The sequence below is a fragment of the Myxocyprinus asiaticus genome, chromosome 36, assembly GCF_019703515.2.
Source record: "Myxocyprinus asiaticus isolate MX2 ecotype Aquarium Trade chromosome 36, UBuf_Myxa_2, whole genome shotgun sequence".
Classification (NCBI taxonomy): Eukaryota; Metazoa; Chordata; class Actinopteri; order Cypriniformes; family Catostomidae; genus Myxocyprinus; species Myxocyprinus asiaticus.
The window spans coordinates 12,099,140-12,117,739 of NC_059379.1; the positions used below are offsets into that span (position 1 = coordinate 12,099,140).

Below are 18,600 nucleotides of genomic sequence, written 5' to 3' on the forward strand. Positions count from 1 at the left end.
CCCATGAGAGACACGTGAGAGACTGTACAATGAATTTTTGATGGTTGCCAGGAAAGAAAATTGCACCAATCAGTGACCGGAGGTGTGTAAAATAAGCCAATCAGAATGAATACATGGGTGTTGCTAGGAGATAGGGTGATGTGAGGACATGCTGTGGGAGGAGTTGAATCTACACCTGCAGAGGTTACTGTCGTTCAAAGATTTGCGTTTCACATTGATGTGAGAAAAAAAGATGCTACATACAGAATATAGTGTCATTAAAAAAAAAAAAAAAAAATTCAAATAAATACTTATTTGTGAGTACCATCTGACTAAATGTAATTTTACACCTATTTGAAAATATTGAAAATGTACATACAAGTGGTCCATGAAACTTTCAATTCTTGAATTAAATTTTTTCCCCATCCTCTGCCTCGTCTTTTATTCGCATATATGCTGGTCAAATCATACAATAATTTATTAGATTGTTTTTAAAAATTGTTACAAAAAATAAAAGGCATGATGCAAAAAAGCAAATAAAAATACAGCAGGATGTCCCAAAATGTTTATGATGTCCTTTTTTTTTTTTTTTTTTTCAGTCTTTAATGTTGTAATTTCGAATCTTGCCCAGATTTCCAACAGGACGTGCCTTTTTTCCAGGTACAAATGTTGTGTGACTTTGTTTCTTCTTCTCCTGTAATGTTGCTTTAGTGCCCTTCACACAGACCAGTGGAGTAGGAGGCTGACGAGTTATGCTTTGCTCTCCTCTTTTTGCTACAGCCACTGTACCTGTGAGTAGAATAATACAGTTGACAAAGGGTTTAAATGCCTATTTTGTTCATTGAATCCTCTGTGGCAAAGTGGCTAAAAGTCAGGGCTGGTAATCAGAAGGTTGCTGGTTCTATCCCAGAAAGAAGTGAGCTAAGAGCTATTGCCATGGTGCCCTTGAGTGTACATTTAACCACTGGTTGTTTGAGGCGAACTGTCCCCCAAAATGTGTCCTTTGAGATTTTATGTTAAAACACTAATTTATCTTTGGTAGTAATTCACAAAACTTCACTTCAACGAGGATAAATTAAACATGATTTTGACATAGGTGCACAAGTAAAACTAGCTGCTTACTACATGTGACTGATGTAGAATAATGTTGCCAGGGTAAATATCATTCGATAGGGTGCCTTGGACTAAGTGATTTACTGTACCATGAGGCAACACTTTACTGAACTTCGAGTTGCCTGAGCTCATGGTGTATTGCAGGGTGCATTGGGCTGATTCCTAGACACACAGACAGCGAGCCAATGCATCAGTCAGCATTCACTGCAGCTATTTTAGTGTCAAGGTTCTCAAATGATACAAATGTCTTTCCAGAGGTGAATTTAATCTCAGGTACAACTTTAGTCTAAGCAACTAGACTGAATTTTTTTTTAAGACATCTGATTTCATCAGCTGTTTGTAAAACTGATGTGTCACGGCCTTTTGTGCTGCCTTTATGTGTTTTTTGGAGCTTCAAAGTTCTGGCCACCATTCACTTGCATTGCATCTACTTCTTCTAAAAATCTTTGAGTTCTGCAGAAGAAAGAAAGAAAGTCATACACATCTGGGATGTCATGAGGGTGAGTAAATGATGAGAGAATTTAAATTTTTGGGTGAACGATTCCTTTAAGGAACCGCAAGGCGGCTTAGAAATTAGATAATAAAATGAGGCTGTCATGATCAGGCTTTGTTTTATGCCAGTATTTCTGTCAAGACATCATAATGTATGTATGAGAAAATCCATAAAAGGGAAGCAAAGCAAGTAAAACAAAGAAAATGGCAGGCAAATCAACAATAAGTCAATAAATTGGGCAACTTTCTTTTGGCCTCGATTCCAATCATGCAGCTCTGCCGTGATTCCCCCAATTCACAAAGCAATTCAGACTCTTTGCCTTGACATTGCAGATGATGAAATTTCACATGGTCAACAGTACAGTACAACATGTTGCAGTTATCTGTTCTAGACTTCCAACCTCACAGTACACTATTTATTATTAGAAATAGTGATGTCTCCACTCATATTTTCAAAGATAAGCTATCCTCAAATTCATAAATTATAGCCTTTATTCTACTAGACCAATTCTGGGTCTTTAGATTTAATTTTCTATTTATAAAGAAAGTTTAGAAAAGTTGCGCACTCATGCCTTTTTTTTCACCTTTGTCCTCACTGTCACTTGGAGAAAACACTGAAGAGCTCAAACCTCGATCCAACATTTGCCACACATCCTGCAAAGACTCATCTGTGCCCACAGATGACAGCAAGTCACGGGGTGACCCAGGCAGTCGTACCGGGGCTTCAGATTGGTTCTGGTGTGGAGGAGTATTTTCTTTACTGCCCAAAGACTTAAGGAACAGAGAGAGGACATGATCATACATTCATACATTCATGTAACAATGACGAATATGTGGGCTAAATTTAGGTGGTGAAGACAGAATTTCAAAGTACCTGAACTCTGATTGGTGGCTCCCATGGGTTGGTGGTTCTGTGTTGGTCTGATCTGTCACTCTCAGAGAACTGAGGACAAACTATAATAGGCGTTTTCTTATTCTGATCTCTCTGAGCATATTGTAGCTCCTAGGAGTAAGATTCAAACAAATGTATTTACATTTCATGCTGTGTGATCACAATTGACCGTGCAACTTCTTAATGCATCTGGCAAAAGCGAGTTCATTGGCCTTTTGCCACACTCCAATGGCTTTAATGAGAATTGCATTGCATAAAAGCGGTCTAAAATGGCTGATCAAATAGGTAAAACTGATTTCTAAATATGTTCTCTCTAAGAATCCATACAGCAAATATGTTTTCAAAGTGTTCTGCTTGAGTCACCTGAGTGGTTAGCTGGTACTGTAGCTGTTCAAGGGTAGGCAAACGGCCCTTTGGCTGGAACCCACGCTCCGATTGGGAGGGGTTTTTATCCACCAAGCTGTGCTTTAGATCATTATTTGGTTTGAGTATGATCGTTGAGTATCGTGCAACTGAGAAAAATAAAACATTTATTGTATCCAACCACAAAAAAAAAAAAATTATCTTAATATCATACTTAATATCAATATGAAAACCATTTGCAACCCATTATACTTTTGTAATGTGACATATTTCTGAGTGAAACAGGATATTCTGTATTTTAGCCATCAGGAACTGACTTGACTGTGAAAAGTTATATCTATACTGTTTAACACGTGGTTAAAGAGGTGAGGTGCTGAAAAGTATGAGATGATGTGATGTCAGACAAAGAGGAAAGTTGTTTCAGATGTGAAGAAAGTCTATACATTTTAATGATTTTTTTTTTTACAAAGACAGATTTTTTGTCTTTGGAATAAAATGCACAGAGGGGGGTCTGTGTGGGTGCCTCGTACCGCCCCCCGCCACAAGATGCTGCCCTGGGCAACTGCCCATGTCGCCCATGCCTAAATCCGCCACTGACATGAACAGATTTGAAGCAGACAAAATAAACAAAGCATGGAGAATTTCCGGGACAAATAAGCATTAGGCTCTCTATTGAGACACAAACCCCTAATCCTTTGCTGTAAACATGGATAAACCCATTGTGGTGGGGCACCAGCATAACAATGAGAGCAGATTTATCAGGGTTAACCCCATCTGCCCTTTCACAAAATGATAGGAGAGGATTCTTTCTATCCCTTTCTCTCTCAATCCTTACATTTTCTTTAAGAAAATATAAAAATCTAACATAATATCTTCACTTATTAAAACCCCTTCACATGAGTATACCACTGAAAGCAATTAGCACCCTTCAAAACCAATACCAACCATCCAGTCCTGCCTCTGTCAGCTGAGCCCGGAGCCTGTTGCCCATTTCAATGAGCTGTCGTTTGTCCTGACTGAGACTGGAGATCAAGCGTGCAGCCTGTCTGAGCTTCGACTGGAGCAAAGAGCCATCACCCCCAGCACCCCCTCTGGTAGAACTCTGTAACAGCAGCTGCCGTCTCAGGGACAGGTTCTCCTCTTGAAGCTGCTTTGCCATCTCACTCTTGAATATCAGTCACACAGTCTCATCATTAGATATTATTGTTTAGGAAGCAACATAACATACCGTAAAAGAGATGATTCATGTCATGAACGATCTAAAAAGTGTGTGGGAGGAATATTATAAACCAGCTTGGTTTATATATGTATATGCAAACAGTTGGCAGAGGCTTCCGCTGTCTCAAAGTAGTTGTTTTATGATTTTTTCTTCGTAAAGCAAAAAGAAGACAGGACATGTCTCCCAGTTACTATAATTGTTGCTATGCTCTATACTGTAGAACAAATAAACTACTATACAGTATATTTTCAGAGCACATTGCATTTACACATTATATTCAACTACACATTGGATCATGGCATCAAGTTGCACTGAAGTGTTCCATGTAATATTATACCTGATTAAGAACAATGGGCTCTCTTCTGCTTGCAAAGTCAACCTTCAATGCCGACACCTGGTCACAAATAAATTGTAGTTCGATAATGAAATGTAACAAGGAAATTACATTAATTGTTCTGTTATTTCAGGAACAAAAGACAATTTATTAGAAAACATTATTTGAAGTTAAAATCTATTTATTTAATCCTGTAAAACTTGCCTGGTTACCAAGTGCAACCGTCTCCAGGTTGTGTAGCAAGCTGCCTTTTTGGTACTCCTCTGCCTCCCGTCTCACTTCCCTCAACTCTAGCTGAGTGGCTGTCAATGTTTGCTTCAGCCTTGTCTCTTCAACTGCTGCTGCCCTCTTCTGATTGGCCAGCTCCAGGCATAATCCTTCATTTTCAATATGTTTTAAGTGACACTGAAGAGTAAATATAATAAGTCAACTTTGCTGATAATTTATAATTGAAAGCCAATGAAAAATAAAGAGTACACAGCAGAGCCACATTCAGAAGCAAAGGCACACAGGCAAAGCTGAAGACAGAGCTGCCAATGTAAACAGGCTCTGCTCTAGATTTAAGCAATGAACTAATAGGCCAATACCATCCGTTAAGTGTATTTCCATCTAAATAAACATTACATAACATTACTCCCTGCTGAATATTGAATGCCTAGGGTACTCAGCTAAAATCATTACTTGCTGGGTGAGCTGTTCCACAGCAGACTCCAAATGAGCCAGCCTCACTTCCTGTTTCTTCAGAGCAGCGACACTGGATACTTTCTCCACTCGTAGTCCACCTGCAAACAAAAACTTTTTAGAACACAATGTTACTACCAAGATCTCTCCCAATCTTCTTCGCTTTCTTTATCCTGTTATTTAGGACTGAATTTGCTAAAAGTCCAGACTGCTCCAGCTTTTGAGAGGCATATAAACACTTTTAACCGAAATCACCAAACCATTACAGCAGTGGTTCCCAAACTGGGGTGCGCTTCGACTGTTAACGATAGTACAGCAATAACGATTACATAATTTTTGCATTGTTTTTGGTATACAAAATGCACACAGAGCGCACTGCAAGTCACAGCAATAGAATTACTATATTAATATTTGGTGAAGAAAAACACTTTTGTTGAAGAAAAACAAAGTTTTTATTAACAAAAAGTGATACAAAGAGAGAGACGCTGCAATATATCTTGTATTAGAGATATAAGATAACTTATGTAAGATTAAATGCAAAGAATGCAGCAATATGAAATAATTATTACATTTTTTTCAAAGTGGGTGCAGGGTAGTGATGCAGAAATTGAATTGACATGTTAAGAGAACCCATATGAGAAAAAATGTTTAAGTTGACAATTGATGAAAATGAAATCCACATCAGCTGAGCTAGGATTTCTTCCTTGAGCTACTTCAGCGTTTTTTTGTCGGTGGTCAAAACAGCTTTCTGTGCTTTAGCGCCACCAGTTGTGCTGGTTGTGGTAACTGCAGCAGCTCCTGACACATGATCAAAAGCTCATATTTTATTGATCAGGGCATTTCATCGCTTTGTGAAGAAAATAAAGGGCACACTCACTGTATGAAAAAAAAATAAAATAAAAAAAAAAAAAAATTCAATTTGTTGGCACATGAATGTTCGCTCCAGATGTGAATAGCTTTATAGGAATCCATTGTTTTGATTCAAAATTTTAATTGCAACAATAAATCGCGGCCAAAATTTTCGTTTGGTGTGCAAAGGCTGTTTGGGAACCGCTGGGTTTGGGGTTAAAAGTTTAGGAACCACTGCATTATAGTATTTAAATAATAGAATTGGTGTGCTTAAAGTCTGAGATCATATTTTTGGGTCACCTATAGTCTCATTGAGTGATCTCATGTGGTTCTGAAGGTAAGCATTGTCAGGAGAAACTGGAAAAGCAAGGACAGAGGTGTTGGCGGTATTGGTGGTCTTCAACGCCTCCTTCAACTGCTTCTCAAGATGACGACATTTGGCCTTAAGAACCAGCATCTCTTTCTCCAGGTCTTTACTGTACTCCATAGTCCCTAAAATGCACAATCAGTTTCATACATCAAGACTAAGGGCGGCAATCATAAGGAATTAAACAAATCTGGTTTTGATTCCAATTCCCTTTAATGATTCTGGCTCCTTTACGGTTCCTTTAATGATTCTTTGGTGATGGTCTTGACAACAGCAAAGTTATATGCACATTTAATTGTGTTCCATCAGCATCAAAAATTATATTTGAATATAAACACCCACTTTTGAATAAGAACTAGTTCTCCATTTCTAACCCTAAACAGGACTGATGCTCAGACTAAAGTTAACTGTCCCAACAGAAATGCTCTGGTTATTTCAAGGCTCCTTGTACTCAGGACATTTCAAAACAGGAGTAGGCTTCTATTTGTGGTTCTTTTTGGATCAATAAGACTCTTAAAGGAAAACATTTTTCCAGATCTAATCACGATTTGACTTATTTTGTCAAACACAGGCCCAAAGTTTAAAGGCATGTCCCAGGTTTAATCCTACCTAAGATCTATCGATATTATCGGATTTTTTTATTTTTTTTTAAATCCTTAATATTCCTTTAACCTTACTTATTGCTCAGTGCGACTGCTGGTACCTGCAGAGCTGGATTCTGGATCAGTGGTCTGACTCTGAGCTGGAGGCATCTGTTTGCTCAGGCTCTCCATCTCCTTCCTCATCTCAGCCACCACAGCTCTAAGACTGCTGTTCTGCTGCCGGAGTTTCCTGATCTCGTCTGAAGGAAAACTGCTGCCATCCATAACAGATGCCTGTGTGAAAAGGTCTCTTCATATTATTCATTTAGAAAATTTAGTAGAATAGTTTTAGGATCGTTTTAGAAAAGGATGTGAAACAATTTAATATTATAAAGCGAAACAATAAATAACTGTATGAGCCAATTTGCTACCACTAGGTGGAGGCAAGAGGCTGTTGCATGATGACACTTTGACAGACCTGAATTTTCAATCATTCAAAAAGCTGTTCCCTACATTTTTGTGGGCACAACCCTTATGACCTAAATTATCTATTTGAAGTACCCCCTGAAAATTTAAGTAATACTTACCTATGAATAAATACAATGAATTTCACAACATCTTCACATTTTGTATTTGGGAATAATTAAAACAACTTATTTAATCATTTTGACTAGATCATGTAAGTGTTGTATTTTGATATATTTAATACATCTATGTTATAAAAATTATTTTTCTTTTTTATTCAATTTGGTTTGGCAATGGCATTTTTTATTTCTCTCACAAGAAGCCCCAATTGGGAAAGCCTGTGTTTAAGGACTGAAGAGACACAATACAAAAATAACAATACATGTCTTAAAAAACATGCATTACTTTATAGTCAGATCTGGGTCAAAGAGCAAAATGCCAGCTGGTAACTTTACATGATGCTATGTAAGACAAGTTATGCTGTGCTAAATTTATGGGATATGACCTTTCCATGACCTTTCCATGAGCATACTGTTCTGGCAGATTGTGAACTTTCAAAGTACCATTCCGTTAGTGGCCAAGCATCTCTTGCTAACATGCTATTTTAAGTCTCCTAAATGTTTCTTGATAAATGACCTATCAAACAGCTGATATGGGCAGGGGCAGATATGAACAACCACAGCACTCTGTAATCTCGCTTAAGAATAGTTGTAATAGCATTTCACACTGTGAAAACAGTATACAGTTTTATGAACTGAATGGAAATGAATGTCTTTAATGTCTGTTAATAAAATAAATGGTTGGAACGTTGACATAATTTCTGCAGTTTTGTTTTAGCAGTAATGTATGTAACACTTTAACCTGAGCGGCAAACGGTTAGACAGTAAGAAACAATCCTGCAGGGGCAACTCAGGGTCAAATGCTTGGCTTCATGCACAGTGTTTGTTGAGCAGTGTGACTTCTAATCTCCAACCAAGACACTTTGGTATGCAGCTCAGAGAACTTTAAAAGTGCACTCGGTAGCATTTGTGTTTACGTTGCAAGGACACCTATTTCAGGGCATTATTGAGATAAAGCAATATTCGACTGGTCATATGATCTCACCATGGCGCCGTTCATGAATGTGTGCCCAGTAACATCTCATGTGATTGTACATCTGTGTACATCATAATCTGTGATTCCGAATGGCACCAGCCTCCCTCACAGTACTGAGTATCAGTCTGAATGGTGTAACACAGAAAGCCATGTGTGGTCTAACCTGAGTTCCAGGTACTGGTTTGGTTCCACGCAGTGCCTGATCTCGCTCTATTGTGACACTTTTCAACATTGCCACTGTCTCCTGCAACTCTCGTTCCTTCTCTCTTAACTCAGCAGTTACCTGAGGACACACACACCCGGATATCAAAAGAATGCCAATATTACAGCCTCATAGAATAAAGTTCTGACAGGAGAATTACTAACTGATAAGATGACATAGGTCATTATGTGATTTTTGCAGGTCTGAAGTACAGATCATTTTACTTTTTTCCACAGTTTCAGTTTAGATCTCACCTTATTATCTGACTGTGCATCAGCTCACCTGGTCTCTGGACAGTGTGAGGCTCTGGATGAGCTCCTCGCTCCTCAGGTAGTGTTCAGAACGCACCTCCTCACATCGCCGCTCCCAGTCTAACTCCAGCTGAACTCTCTTCTGCTCAAGTGCCTGCTCTCTCTGCAGCCCACTTGCTACCTGCTGCTTATACCTGACAGCAATACAACTCACCAATAGGATTTCTTTAAGTTTACTATTTGGAAAATTCAGTAATTCCTCAACTTTAGGGCAAATACAGGGTTCCCAACCCCTTTCAACCAACTAATTTCCATTACTTTTCCTGATTACTGGGTGTAATTTTGTGGAAATTGCTGGGGTAGATTTTCAATTGTATGACATGTACCAATGTCTAATAGATTAATGGATTAATAGATTTAAAAGTGACATTTAAGTGTACAAATGTCTTCAGTTGTAATAATTTAAAAAAGCCTGCCCTGAGATTCTGCAGCACTGCAGTGAATTTTTTCAAGAGCAATTTAATTACCATTTCAATATTTTGAGCATAACTAGAATATATATATATATATATATATATATATATATATATATATATATATATATATACACACTGAATACATTTCCATTAATTGTCCATGACTTCTAAAATTTGATTAATATTACCATGATTTTTCCAGTCTTTGATATCAAATTTAAAAACATTCCTGGTATTTCCAGCCTTTCTTTGACTGTGGGAACCCTGTGTTTTAAAAACATACATGTTGTGTGTCATTTACAGGTAAAAGGTAGGGTGAATACAGGTAAAGTGGGAGACTTTCTGATAGTTAGTTGTTTGCGATACACAGTATATGAATACTTTTGAGTAAAATATGATCCAAGTGTTTACAATAATGTCATTCCATACTAGTTTAGGATGAATTATTGCTGAATAGAGTACCCAAAAAATGCTAAAGATAACTGGGGTTTAATGTCCTACTTGACATGTATTCGCTCTATGCATTTATTCATCTTGTGACCTCTCTCACCTCTCTATATCCTCCTTACACTTTTGCAACTCTACTTTCACTTTGACCTCTCTCTCCCCTACAGAAAGCAGCTTGGTATCCTTGGTAACCATTTCTTTGGAGACCTGAGTGATGTAATTATCCCAGCCAGATCGAATTGTTTCCAGTTGCATTCTGATCCTTTGAAACAAGATTGAAATCAAATGCGTATCTCATTACAATGGTGGTATCAAATACAAGTTAAGATTCTCCATTTGGTACACAGCAGAGATGCTTGACCTAAGCATCTCAAATATGTAATTTATGAAAGTTAAACAACAGGCACAGAAAAATTAGGAGCAATTGCGTTACCTTAAGGCCTTGAGATTACAAACATGTTATATAATACTAGTGTGCTGAAAACCATTATCAGAGACACCCACACATGTCCTCTCAATGTATTTACACTCATTTAGTCATCAGCAGGAGCCACTGGCAATGCATTGCCTCCCACCTATATAGTTGGTCTACTGGACCATTTACAACTTCATGAAAAATGTATATGTTTCTGAGTTAAGACTCCAAACCACAGTGCAGGCACACAGTATAGCCAAAAGTATGTGGTCACCCCCTTCTGATTAATAGGTTTGGTTATTCCAGTAATTCCAGTGAAGGTAAATCTAAATGCTATGGCAAACTATGACATTCAAGAAAATTGTGAATGGTTTATGGAGTCTGGTGTGGAAGAACTTGACTGTCCTGCACAAAGCCTAGACTTAAACACGTTGGGATGAATTAGAACACCAATTGTGACCCAGACACAATCGCCCAACATCAGCGCCAGATCTTACTGAAACTCGTGTCTGAATGGGAGCAAATGTTCACATCTAGTGGAAAGCCTTCCTAGAAGAGTGGAAACTGTTATAGCACCAAAATGGATTCATGTCTGTCTAATGAGTTTGGTGTTTGGCTGTCCACATACTTTTAGCCGTGTTCTGTTTCTTGGTATGTAAAAATTAACCACATAATATTTCTGTGAATAGTAATTTTTGTATGTCTGTGTCTTACTCCTGTATCTGCTGGTCTTTATGGTGGAGGTCATCCGAATTGCTCTTTTCTCTTCTCTCCTGCTCCAGGATCAGCATGTTCAGTTGGGCCTGCAGCTCTGAGGTCCTCCCCCTCTCTTCCTGGAGCTCCCTGGTGTGAGCCTCTCTTATGAGGCCAAGTGCATCCTCTTTCTCCCGAGACCTGCGTTCCAGCTCTGCGTGCCTGCAGCCAACAGCAGCACATATCACATTTCATAACAGCACAGCAAAACATGCCGCCTAACCAGAGTAATTTAAGCTATGCATATTAATTTACCAAGGAAGAGTTCATGACATCAACAGTTTTTTTAACTTGTCATTAGACTGTTCTAGAAAGTCTATTTTATTTTTACAAGGCCTGTACCTTTATAATAAATCTACTCAATCTGACCCCCATTTGTCACCCATTAATTAAAGAAAAGTGGACAGATTTTCAGGACACGTTCAGGACACAGGAAATGTAATGACAATAGATGGAGCAGCTCAGATTCTTAATGCAGAAAACTTACTTCCTGTTGTAGGCTTTCTGCTCTTTTTTATAGTTGCTCTCCAATTGCTGTAGTCTGTCATTAAACTCTTTTATCCTAGAAAACAGTAATAATAATCTTACCCACTGAAAACTGCATTCCATGACCAGTGTCTTTTGGAGAGGCAATTGTAACAGGGGGGTGGTTGTCTCACACTAAATTTCTTCAATCACAAACAAGCTAGAGTGATGACACTTCTTCAGCACATGCTTTATAAAGTTCTCTCTCTGCCTGAGAAAAAGAGATGTGAACATTTTACACTGTCACTGGCAGCTACCATCCAAGTTTATCTTGGCTGTCAGGAATACCAGTTATGAAAAGAGCTGCATGATTGAAATGAAAGACTGAATCTTTAAAATATGTGATAAACATTATTTCATTCAAGTATCTAGTTGAAGGCTGTTCTTGACTCATTAACTGATCAAAATATTTTAGTAAAAAGAACTTTACTTAAACAATTATAATGTAAGTTCAAATTAGACAGTTGCTTTAAACACATATTATTCCAGCCAGCTAGAAGATTTAGTGCCATATACAAGGGAAAATTACTCCATAATACTACTGAGTATTATGATGTGTGCTCTTATCTGAGATACAGTGGCAAAATATAAGTGTATTCTTTTCCAAGCATTACAATTTTAATTGTAACACTCCAAATTTTTTATTAAATATGATCAGGTGTTTCTCAGTGTAAATATTTGATTGGTACAGTCAGCGTTGGCACAAGTATATGTTTATTATTCCAAACGATGGCAGGCAGATTTATACTAGTCTCAGGGTTGTCAGGGAAAATGTAAAAATATTATTTTCAGTTTACTTGGAGTCTTTCATTGCAGTGGTGTTTTTTAGATCCCAATCTTTGCGCTGGATCTCTTTTAGTGCCTGCTGGTAAAGTTCCTCACATGCCTGCAGGGCTTCAGTGGCCTGGTTGTGAGCTTTGGCATGGACCTCTAGCTCTTTACTCAAAAGCTTTTCCTGTACAGTTCAAAATTACAATTAAACTCAGATTCATGCATGTGGTGGATCCCACAGAGATATCAGCAGCTCAGTCCTCCAATGGAAAAAGAAAGTGTTATAAAGAGGTCTGAAGGGATGTGTTTCTTACTTTAAGCTCATGGGAGAGAACAACACTGTTCATCTCATCCAACTTTAGATTGAACTCATGCTCCCGTTTTCTCATTTCACTGTCAAAATCTGCCATCATTTCCTGTTGTGGATAACAGTGCAATTACACATAATTATAGATTACAGCACCTATATACTGTAAATGTATGTTAAACTGCTTTTAACTAAAAATGCACCCAAAATGAGTTTTTTGAAATACTTTATGAAGCACTCAAATGTCAAAGGCAAACAATAGAATCCAGTGAAACAGAACAACACATAACTTATTTTAGAACTGACCTGAATAGTCAACGGCATAAATAGCTTTGGTTCAATGCCCTTATCTGTGCCCTTTCATGGCCTTATCATTTTACTTCACGGAATGAGGTGAGGATTGCTTTAGTGATTTAGTTGACACAGAACTAAGAACTCCTGCCAGCTGGAATCCTTTCAGGTCAGTGAGTTATTACTTTAAATAACAAACAATATCCTGGCATTAATCCAAGGGCATCCACTCTGTGGATTCATTTTTAGATCACATAAAACACCATAATTCTGAATATGCTTAAGATTTTCCCAGTTTTATTTTTGTCCTTACACAAAGCTATGTTAGGGCTTTAGACAAATTTTGTGGTATTTTTTATTTTTTTTAATCCTTTTTGGAATTTGGCACTATAAATGATCACATTAAAAAATTTGGGTGAACTATTCTTTTGAGATAGATGTTGAGTTGTTTAAGTACAGGAATACAAAACTACTGCCAGTGACTGCCAGACCTGTTTCTGCAGGGCCAGCTCCCCATCGGATTCTTGAATTCGTCGCTGGAGATCCCGTCTCAATGTTTCATTTTCCTCCCTGAGTTTTTGGATCTCATTCTCCATCACACTAGAAATCATGAGCAAAGAAATCATCAAAATGCCACACAGGTAAGAAAGGACCACATAGAATTTGGAAAGAATTTGGATGACTAAACATGGATGAGCCTGAGATAACCATGTCATGCTAATGCAGTACGATATGACAAAAATCATAACTGTAAATTATTTCCCTTGATATTGTAATTGCAATTATTTTGAGGGCATACATATGCAATATTTTTATGTAGGCTATACATCCAAAACAAACTTTTTGTTTGCGAATTATTCTACACTGAACTTCACATTGGCCCTCTTTGTTTGTGATTGGTTGAAATGCTGAACCACTGCAAAAAAATAAAAAATAAATAAATAATATAAAAACACGTTGCAAATGGATGTTATGATGTAATGGGGCTTGACCTAAATTAAATGCTGTTATAGATAGTTTTCACAATTAGTTATCTGTATCTTAGTTACAGTTGAAGTCAGAAGTTTACATACACCTTAGACAAATATATTTAAACTCAGTTTTTCACAATTCCTGACATTTAATCGTAGGAAACATTCCCAGTCTTAGTTCAGTTAGGATCACTACTTTATTTTAAGGATGTGAAATATCAGAATAAATGTAGAGAGAATTATTTATTTCAGCTTTTATTTCTTTCATCACATTGCAAGTGGGTCAGAAGTTTACATACAATTTGTTAGTATTTGGAAGTATTGCCATATTGTTTAACTTGGGTCAAACGTTTTGGGTAGCCTTCCACCAGCTTCTCACAATAAGTTGCTGGAATTTTGGCCCATTCCTCCAGACAGAACTGGTGTAACTGAGTCAGGTTTGTAGGCCTCCTTGCTCACACACACTTTTTCAGTTCTGCCCACAAATTTTCTATCAGATTGAGGTCAGGGCTTTGTGATGGCCACTCCAATTTCTTGACTTTGTTGTCCTTAAGCCATTTTGTCACAACTTTGGGGGTATGCTTGGGGTTATTGTCCATTTGGAAGGCCCATTTGCAACCGAGCTTTAACTTCCTGGCTGATGTCGCTTCAATATATCCACATCATTTTCCTTCCTCATGATTCCATCTATTTTGTGAAATGCACCACTCCCTCCTGCAGCAAAGCACCCCCACAACATAATGCTGCCACCCCCGTGCTTCACGGTTGGGATGGCGTTCTTCGGCTTGCAAGCCTCACCCTTTTTCTTCCAAACATAACGATGGTCATTATGGCCAAACAGTTCAATTTTTGTTTCATCAGATCAGAGGACATTTCTCCAAAAAGTAAGATCTTTGTCCCCATGTGCATTTGCAAACTGTAGTCTGGCTTTTTTCATGGCGGATTTGGAGCAGTGGCTTCTTCCTTGCTGAGCAGCCTTTCAGGTTATGTCGATATAGGACTCGTTTTACTGTGGATATTGATTCTTGTCTACCTGTTTTCGCCAGCATCTTCACAAGGTCCTTTGCTGTTGTTCTGGGATTGATTTGCACTTTTCACACCAAACTACGTTCATCTCTAGGAGACAGAATGCGTCTTCTTCCTGAGTGGTATGATGGCTGCATGGTTCCATGGTGTTTATACTTGCATACTATTGTTTGTACAGATGAACATGGTACCTTCAGGCGTTTGGAAATTGCTCCCAAGGATGAACCAGACTTGTGGAGGTCCACAATTTTGAGGTCTTAGCTGATCTCTTTTGATTTTCCCATGATATCAAGCAAAAAGGCTCTGAGTTTGAAGGTAGGCCTTAACATACATACACAGGTACACCTCCAATTGACTCCAATTAGCCTATTAGAAGTGAACTGGCTAATTGTCTAAAGGCTTGACATCATTTTCTGGAATTTTCCAAGCTGCTTAAAGGCACAGTTAACTTAGTGTTTGTAAACTTCTGAACCACTGGAATTGTGATATAGTTAATTAAAAGTGAAACAATATGTCTGTAAACAATTACTCGTGTCATGCAAAAAGTAGATGTCCTAAAAATTAGTTTGAATGACTTCAACCTAAGTGTATGTAAACTTCTGACTTCAGCTGTATCTGTGTCAGCTGTAATTGTTATTTTGATTATCTGTTTGATTAATAGTGCAGCCCATAGTCATACCTCTGCATCTTTTCCAGTTTGAGTCGGTGCTGAACTCCTCTCTTTTGATATTGCACTTCAATCTCCTCCTTCGCTCTCCTCTCCTCCTCCAGGGTATCCTGGAATTTTGCCATCTCAATCCTCAGCTCACTGACCTCTTCTCGCCTGGAACTCTCCTCAGTCTGAGCATGGGCTGCCAAAGCATCATAACGCTCCAGCTCTCTGTCCCTCTCCTCCAACACAAATAGATTGTACTTGAAGTCATCCCGCAAATGGAGAAAACGCTCCTTCTGGACTGATAGCTCTGTTGTGGCCTCATGTAGAGCAGTCTCTAGTTGTCGGATTCGCAAAGTCTGAAGTTCTTTCCATTCTTTTTCTTTACAGGCCAGCTGGGCTTCCAGGTCCACAGCCTCCTGCATGATTAAGAAGCAGATGTAGAACAACAGGGTACAGCAAGACCTGGCATCCTATTAAGCAAGCCTATAAACACAGGAAGAGATTACAAAAGATGTTCAGAAGTATGCTGAATAAAATCCCATTCATTAGTGAAAAAATGCCTAAATACTACCATATATATATATATATATATATATATATATATATATATATATATATATATACAGGGTTGGGGAGTAACGGAATACATACGAGATTACGTATTTAAAATACAAAATATAAGTAACTGTATTCCACTACAGTTACAATTTAAATCATTGGTAATCAGAATACAGTTACATTCAAAAAGTATTTTGATTACTGAAGAGATTACTTTGCATTTTATTGTCATTTGTTTCATTTAATATTTAGTCCTTTCAGATGGAAAACATTTATACATATAAATGATGCGATCCAAAGTGCATTTGAACAGCGGTGAAACACTTTCTTATGATGTGTTACATTCATACGAGCAGACAGAGAAGTAAGTTTGAAGTAAGTTTGGAGCACAAGAAATAGAAATAAACCTTGTGTAAATTGTCAGATTTACGCTAAGCTAAAATGCTATTTCTAGCCATTTTACATGCACATGTTACCAGGCATGATCATATTTTTTTTATCAAGAAAATTCACGTTGGATCATAATTTCTTTTTTTCTAGTAAGATCTTTGATATTAGAGCAAAAAATCTTATTCTTGATAATTTTTGTATTGTTTTCCTGTATAAATATCTAAAAATCCTTAAAACAAGATCAGTTTGATTTATCTTGTTTTAGAAACAACACTGCATAAGATATTTAGGTTTTTCAGAGAATGTATTTTTAACGTGTATTTTGTCTTACTGCACTGGCAGAGTTTTTATAATCAAAACAAGTGAAATAATCTACCAGTGCTGAAGAAGTAATCCAAAGTATTTAGAATACATTACTGACCTTGAGTAATCTTACGGAATATGTTACAAATTACATTTTGTATTCTGTAATCTGTAGTGGAATGCGTTTAAAAAGTAACACTCCCAACTCTGTATATATATATGTATATGTATATATTATCTGTACATATGTTGGATATGTGGAGTACCATGTAAATGCAAGAATGTCAGTACTATCATTAAAGTATCATGAGGATTACCATCTGATACAATTATTGTACCATAACACCACCACAGTACTTTTGTAAAGTAGTTAAAACAAAAGTTGTCTGCTGAATCTAATACAGGGCGAGACATCTGACATGCTTCCTGAATTAATATACAGCTCGAGTTATATCATTTGCGACCATAAAGTAACTAATCTAAAATTAGTAAACATGCAGCTGAAGGATAAACATCAAACATTGAGGTCAAAACCTTGAACTATCAGCGTTTGGGCAATATTTTTTAGCGATAGCTCATATGAAAACAACAAGCAGAGCACAGACCGAAATCACAAAGAAAAAAAAGCTTAATTTTAAATTCTAGTGACAAAATTAGAAATATTTTAGTCAAGAAAACAGTTACCTTTGTGTGTATCAGTCCAAACATTTATAGAGAGACATGCATTTTCTTCGGCTAGCTAGCATAACATTGCAAATATTTTTTTATTTTATCTTTACTGGAACAAAACTGACACCTGAACTGCGTAAAGGGCAACATACACAACAAATACACGGGAACGCAGTTATTGAATATATCAAACATAGATCGCTTTAAATATTTCCGGACATTGTTGCTAGCTTGCTAGGGCATAGCATAACAGTTTTATCTCCGCGCCATCGATTCGTCACTATGACTGTTGCCATTGAAACAGATAGTTGCTGTTGTAACATCCGTTTCTTTAATGTCCGCCTTACTGGATGAGTAATCTAGTGTTCTACACGCTTATCTGGCCAGAAACCCAGTAGTTCCCCTTTCAGACGACTAAAAATGTTATTGGTTTGCTTTTAAAGGAGGAAATAATTAGTGCACTTCTGATTGAGTTGTTTCTGGGGGGTATGACTGGTGTTTTCCTTTCTCTGACTAAAACAGATTTGTCGTAAATTATGAAAACGTTTCGGCCAGCTTGAGCAAAAATACGTAGTCTAATAGGATATAAAAATTGGAGACTATATAAAGACACATAAATCAGTATACAGTTTAAAGATAAAAAAGCAAACAGTTTATTGTGTATTTATTTTTTAACTATTTTTTTCGACAAGCGATTTTTTTGTTGTTATAAGTTTTATATATATATATATATATATATATATATATATATATATATATATATATATATATATATATACTTTAATCACAAAAAGATTCCAAACTATTTAAACTGAAGCCATAAATAGTGACACATCCGTCATGCTTCTGTACCCATTGGGTAACTCCCTGACAAACTTTAAATATCTTAGCCTTTACATAGGTTGTTCCCCCACACCAAAAATTACCCAAATGTTCCCGGTAGCTACACTGAACAACTGACGCAAAAGGAAATTTGACACTTGACTCACGTGGTTTATACCTGCCTGCTGTCACGTTCTAATTTCTATCTGTTTTCTGAGTATAAATGCGACCTTTCCTCTCATTTCTCCATAAAAATGTAACATATTAACTCGCTTTTACAAAAGCATATATGCTGCAACTTACTCAAAAAAAAAATAATAATAATAATAATAATAATA

General features: G+C 37.2%; 1 protein-coding gene across 8 annotated transcripts; it reads right to left on the reverse strand.

Moving 5' to 3' along the window:
- Window positions 1-388: 388 nt before the first annotated feature.
- LOC127426877 (coiled-coil domain-containing protein 57-like) lies at window positions 389-17,808 on the reverse strand. 8 transcript variants are annotated; one of them, XM_051673952.1, is made up of 20 exons: window positions 17,456-17,808; window positions 15,545-15,936; window positions 13,360-13,468; window positions 12,585-12,686; window positions 12,297-12,454; window positions 11,462-11,536; window positions 10,936-11,136; window positions 9,910-10,068; window positions 8,915-9,077; window positions 8,594-8,713; window positions 6,993-7,164; window positions 6,223-6,414; window positions 5,078-5,187; window positions 4,597-4,797; window positions 4,396-4,452; window positions 3,785-4,004; window positions 2,840-2,988; window positions 2,459-2,587; window positions 2,157-2,355; window positions 389-768 (listed from the first exon to the last, which is right to left on the reverse strand). In XM_051673952.1, the coding sequence occupies exons 1-20, from the start codon at window positions 17,477-17,479 to the stop codon at window positions 575-577; spliced, it is 3,126 nt and encodes a 1,041-aa protein (XP_051529912.1). In that variant the 5' UTR covers window positions 17,480-17,808; the 3' UTR covers window positions 389-574. The 8 variants fall into 8 exon arrangements, with proteins under 8 accessions (XP_051529912.1, XP_051529911.1, XP_051529916.1 ...); XM_051673951.1 differs by having other exon boundaries at window positions 5,062-5,174; window positions 17,456-17,807; XM_051673956.1 differs by having other exon boundaries at window positions 5,062-5,174; window positions 15,545-16,003; window positions 17,456-17,806.
- Between the last annotated feature and the right edge of the window lie 792 nt (window positions 17,809-18,600).